A 6,000-nucleotide genomic window follows, 5' to 3' on the forward strand; every position below is an offset into this window, starting at 1 on the left:
TCTTTCTTTATTCTGTATGTTTAGTGGTTTGATTGTTATGTGACAAGGAGATTTTTCTTTTCTTTTCTTTTCTTTTTTTAGTCCAATCTATTTGGTGTTCTGTAAGCTTCTTGTATCTTCATGAGCATTTCTTTCTTTAGGTTGAGAAAGTTTCTTCTGTGATTTTGTTGAGTATATTTTCTGTCACACAAAATGGAGCCCCCAAGAAGGAATATGGATTCCTGTGATGGCTGAGCTGTGCATGCTGCTCAGTTAACCATTGTTAATCATGTCCCATCAGGACAGAGCACAGTTAGGAATTTGATCAGCATTTGAGCTTTGTTCTATTTCCATGTAAAATACATGAACACAATTTGAAATGCACCTTGCTCGCCTTAAAGAAAGGAGAAAGCCCCATGTGCCAAAGAGGCCTAGAATGGTCTCAGGGAAGAAAACAGTTTCCAGTAAAATTTGGAAGTTGTGAAAGAATTTTTTAAAGGGACCGTGTTTTTATACATGCCAACATTCAGTGAGCAATGAAGCAGCAAGGTTACTCAATGACCAGTGAGTACACCAGGCTGCCTGAGGCAGGGGGTTGGCAGTAGGTGGTTTAGGTGGTTGAGACTTACTGTGCTCCATGGTCCAGTGGCATCACCATTGTTATCATTTTCCCCTTGTCTCACAGGGCCACATGCAGAAGGGAAATCTTTTCTAGTACACAGTTTTCTCACCCTTTTAATGACAACATTTTAAAGATATTACCATCAATATCAGGAACCAACATACTGTTGCTGTTCAGGGCAAAGATTTTGAGCAATATTATAATTTCTGAATAGGTCTTTTGTAAGAAATTCTGTGCGTGTACATGGGAAGAGTTCTCAACAGAGAACTTTGGGTCATCTTTTCTCTTTTATCTTCTCCATTGTTTGTAATATGTTGGTAAATACCGTGTGAAGTGGCTGGCCTTGCATATGGGCTACAAAAGAGAGACCTTTTCTGACTTTGTCTATAAAATAACAGTGCTGGGGTGCAGACTAGAAAGGATAGTTGAAGGGTTAAATTGTAGTAATGAGGAGCAGTGGGCTGCTTCCCACGGCTCCCGGCTAGCTTACACCCGAAATAATTATACAGAAACTGTATTCATTTAAACACGGCCTGGCCCATTAGTTCTAGCCTCTTATTGGCTAACTCTCACATCTTGATTCAACCCATTTCTAATAATCTGTATGTCACCACGAGCTCATGGCTTACCGGGAAAGGTTCAGCATGTCTGACCTGGCAGCTTCATGGCAGGCAGCTCTCTGTCTCTGCCTCCTTTCTCCCAGAATTCTGTTCTGTCTACTCTATCTAAGCTGCTGCCCTATCAAAGGCCAAGAAAGTTTTCTTTATTCAACCAATAAAAGTAACACATAAAAAGAAGACCCTCCTACACCATTTCCCCTTTTTCTGTTTAAATAAAAAAAGAAAGGCTTTCATTTTAACATAGTAAAATTACATATAACAAAACAGTTATCAAGCAAAAATTACAGTTACAATATTTATATCTATTTTATCTTTTATCATAACTAAGGAAAACTATGGATAACCATTCTTCAACTCCATCAAAGACTCCAGAAGGATATAATATTACCTAAGTAAACAAGAAGTAAGCAACTTCCAAAACTCTAGAAATGACAGAGACATCTCGCTGCCTGGACAGTCACCCAAAGGTTTTTTTGTACCATTGGGGCATCCATCTTCGGCCTTCAGGCCCTAGTATCCAGCAGGCATTTCCATGAAGCAGGAAAATTCAAAGACAGTTCAGTCACTTTCTTCTGTATCCTGCAGAATGTCTCGCAAATTCTTTTATGAAACAGGTACCCCAAAGGATCATCTCACCTTTTGACAAGTTCAGCAGTCCTCTCTCTGCAGGTTCTCTGTGTCCAGTTTATGCAACAGTCCAGGCAAGAGCAGTTTCTTGCCCAAATGGCTATCAAATTCCATAAGGAGCCTCTTCAGTGCCCATCTTCCTCTTGAAGTAGCTGGTGCTGCCAGGAGCAGACGTGTCTCATTGTCATGAAAAAGCCCTAAGTTACTAAAACATTTAAATGCCATATTCTGTAGTCTTTGAAAGACATGAAGAATGCCTATCTACCTGAAATATATCTCTATATATCTAGAAAATCTAACTAACATGACTAAAAGCTTGACTATTATCGATGATTATCCACTAACAACCTATATTTCCTAATTATACATTACATTTTTAAATGAACTACACAATCACAATACCTTAATCAAGATCAGAAATACTTATACCATATCAATAAACCAAGATTTATACCAATGCAAATTATTTATATCTGTATCATAAATGATATGTGATACACTGAGCATTTAAAACAGTGCCTGGCATACAGCACTCACTGGATAAGTCTTAGCTGTCACTATTACTGAATACCATCACACTGCTGCTACTCTATTACACCTTCTTGAAATAGTTTCAGAGAGGTAACACTCCAGGCTTGAAGATACTCCATATTGGTGATACAGGATCTGCTCTCCCAAAAGTGTTACACCAATTCCGTCTTCAAGAATGCTTGTTGTCTCAGTCTTACCGTGCAGAAGCCTCAGTCTTTTCATCTTTGGTGATGAAAAATGAGCTAAAAGATTATGTATCATTGCCAATATATTTTTTATATGTTCGGGGATATTTGTAGTTTTCTTGTCTCTGTCTCTGGCATACAGACACAGCGGACGTTCTGCCTGGTCTGTGTAGGTGCGGCTTCTCCCCTCCATCCAGGCTGCCTCTCCCAGTCCCCTCCCCAAGAACCATACTCTGCCCACTTTCCTCTCTTGTCTTGAGCCATTTTATCTCCTTGTTCTTTCTAAACAACTCAGCCATCCTTTCCTTAGGAGTGTGAATGTCCTATGTCCTGCACTAGGTCATGAGGAAACAGCCATGGACAGAGACAGATGAGGTCCCTCCTGTCACAGTGGCATGATGGTACACACAACAGTGTTTCTGATCATGATGGTACACACAGCAGTGTTTCCAATCATGATGGTACACACAACAGTGTTTCTGATCATGATAGTACACACAGCAGTGTTCTGGTCATGATAGTATTCACAGCAGTGTTCTGATCATGATGGTACACACAGCAGTGTTCTGATCATGATGGTACACACAGCAGTGTTTCCAATCATGATGGTACACACAGTAGTGTTTCCGATCATGACTGGTGCAGTGGGGGAATAGGACAGAATACCACCTTAGGCATAGTCAAGAGATGCCTGTGTCTCCACAGAGGTAGAGTTCTAGGGGCCTGGAGAAGGAGAAAGCACACAAGGGAATGTGTGTTCAGTAGAGAGCTAGCAGAGGCAAACAGAACAAACAGAGAACAGAAGCAAACAGAGGCAGGTTATTGAGTTTGAGCAACTGAAAGAAAATCCCTGGCAAAAAGAAAGTGGATCGGCAGTGAGTCTACAAAGGCGGAAGCAGCAGACTGCAGAGCAGCTGTGAGTGCCATAGGACAGTCTAGAATTTGCCTGACACTAAGCAAAGCAGCTACAGAGTGACCAGACATCTGTATCTCCTTGTGAGTGAACGCCAGGGAGCACTGGTGGGAAGGAATCGGGTGGAAGCAAGACCCTGCTGTCCCTGCTCCTTATCTCCTTGCTCCTGGGCCTTCTGTCCCCAGGCTCACTGGTGGCGTCTACCCTTGGCCACTTGGTGGTCCTGTGGCTTTTGGCACATAGAGCCACGTACCTTGACCTCCGTGGCACCACTATTGTCCCAGTTTTCTCTAGAGTGTGTCTCCTGGCTCTCTCCCATGGTTCTTCCTTACAGGTGATGTCCCTGCTCACTGCCTTTGCGTCCCTCTTAGCCTGCTGCCACCCGAATGATCATTAAACCTGCTGTCTTGCCGGTCTCAGAGCCCCCAGCTGTCCCTTGACAGTTACTCATAATGATGTCATATTCCAGACTAAGCTTTGCAGGTCCCCCCAGCAGGGTGAACCACTGCCAGTGCCTCCTCTTGCTTCTACCCCCACTGCCTCCCAGCCTTGGGCCCTTCCTGTCCCTCTGCCTGCTCCCGGCCTCCCTCATTGCTGTGGTCCTTTAGTCACTCGTGCTGTTTGCTCTCCAGTCCCACAGATGCACTGGCAGCACTTGAATGACTGAGGAAATAAGCTCTCAAAAGTCAGTGTTTCAGGGTTTTCCCCTTGTGAAATCTTTTCTTAATCATCCCTTTGTTCATGTCCCAACTCCTCCCTGGTGACTTCTGTCCTCGGCCTTTGCTTTCTTGAATATGCTGATTCCATAGGATGCTACCGTTAGCCTTCTTCATTATACAATCATTTGTTAGAATGTGACTTCAAATTACTTTGAAGCTTGCCTTTTAAGTAGAGCAAAAATAGATAATTAAAGCAGATTTGTACTAGAGATTCCATAATTACTATAATGAATATGCATTATAGAAAATGCTACCTAATTATCAAAACCCTTGTATTTAAATAGATGAAATTAAATTTCAGATTAACAACTATTTTTAAATAAATCAGGATTGTTTGTTGTTTCAGAAGAAAGAAATACTCATTCCAATTACCATTTTTTGTCAGAGTGCTGTGTGTTGGTGGAGCCATGGTCTTGCTGCTCAGTGAGGATCACCACAGGTACCTTAGAGACTGTGGAGGCAACGGCATCCCCCTAACTTCCCAAGACAACATCGCTGACCCTGAGATGAATCCTGACAAAAGAACTGGCACATCAGACACAGCATCGCCTTCATGTAAAACCAGTAGCTCTCAGTGCCCAAGCAGTGTGTTGCCCTGTGGCTCACTGGTGCCAGTGGAATGCTTCAAAGTTAGCCTTGGAAAAACAGATGCATTCATATGTAAATATGAGAAGGTGCATGCTTCTGGACTGTCACCAGCTGGACACCATGAGCCAGGAGCACATCGTCAGATGGCAGCCCTTCAGGAATCCCCCCATCTCCAGGATTCCTCATAGCCCCAGAGCCCAAGTGCACGGCCTCTGCAGATGGGTGCAGCTAAGGAACAGCCTTGTTGAGTAAGGCTTCCTGCTCTCCAGATCTCAGTGTTCGTGACAAAGAGCAGTTGGTGAAGATTTTGAAGATTCTGTTTGAAAACTGCTTCATGCCAGAAATCAAACTTTTAGAAATGAGAAACCTTTTATGTGTAACTTTTTTTACATATTAAACTTGATTTTTTAACCTATAATTTGCTTTTCCATTGAAATGAAAATAATTTTTATTTGCCATAATTGATGACTCGCATTTTGTAAAACATCAGATAATAACAGTAAGCTGGAATTCCTCAGCATGATGAAAATGAATTTTGCTTTTTTAAAGAATTTGTTTTTATTTCGTGTCTATGTATGAGTGCCTACCTGGGTGTAGGTGTGCCACGTGTGTAGTGTTGCTGGAGGACCCGAAGACAGCATTGCATCCCCTAGAACTGGAGTCACAGGTGGTTGTGAGCTGTCGTGTGGGTGCTGGCAACTAAATCCAGGTCCTCTGCAAGAGCAGCAAGTGCTCGTATTCCCTGAGCCATCTCTCCAGCCCCTGGAATTGACTTTTTTGGAAAAACTTTAATAACTTGTTTCCTTACTTCCTCTGTCAATGTGTTTCTTGTGTTTGCTGATTGAAAAAGGGAAATTGGAAGGTAGTGAGCATACATTTTCTTATTTGACCTTTTATATAGTAGCTCACTTTTTGTCAGATTTGACACCATTTGAGCAACCTTCCTATGTTTAGGAATTCCCTGCCTGTGACTCTCGTCTCCGCCATAATTTGCCTTTCAAGTGGGGTCTGGTGTTTATTCTAGCTCCACCCCCATGAAGGTACTGGTGCAGGCTGTGTGTGTGCAGCAGCAGCAGCAGCAGCAGCAGCAGCAGCAGCAAGGGGGTCTTTGTCAGAACATCCCTGCCCTAGTTTTAGCTCCTAGGCTGGCTTTCTGGCTTTGCTGGGTGAATTTGTAATGCTGTATGCTAACCTTGAATACGTTCTGCCTTTGCTC

General features: G+C 42.8%; 1 protein-coding gene across 3 annotated transcripts in view; it reads left to right on the forward strand.

Moving 5' to 3' along the window:
- Thumpd2 (THUMP domain 2 tRNA and snRNA guanosine methyltransferase) overlaps positions 1-5,202 on the forward strand; it is a 48,724-nt gene extending 43,522 nt beyond the window's left edge. The window contains exon 9 of one of the 3 annotated variants that reach the window (XM_048416188.3): positions 4,582-4,824. In XM_048416188.3, the coding sequence (XP_048272145.2) occupies positions 4,582-4,673 (92 nt within the window). In that variant the 3' untranslated portion in view covers positions 4,674-4,824. Of the gene's footprint in view, positions 1-4,581 lie in introns of all 3 variants that reach the window. The other 2 variants (XM_048416187.3, XM_048416185.3) reach the window with 2 other exon arrangements.
- Positions 5,203-6,000: the final 798 nt, after the last annotated feature.

Source organism: Myodes glareolus, chromosome 6 (assembly GCF_982192425.1).
Source record: "Myodes glareolus chromosome 6, mMyoGla1.1, whole genome shotgun sequence".
In the NCBI taxonomy this organism is placed as follows: domain Eukaryota; kingdom Metazoa; phylum Chordata; class Mammalia; order Rodentia; family Cricetidae; genus Myodes; species Myodes glareolus.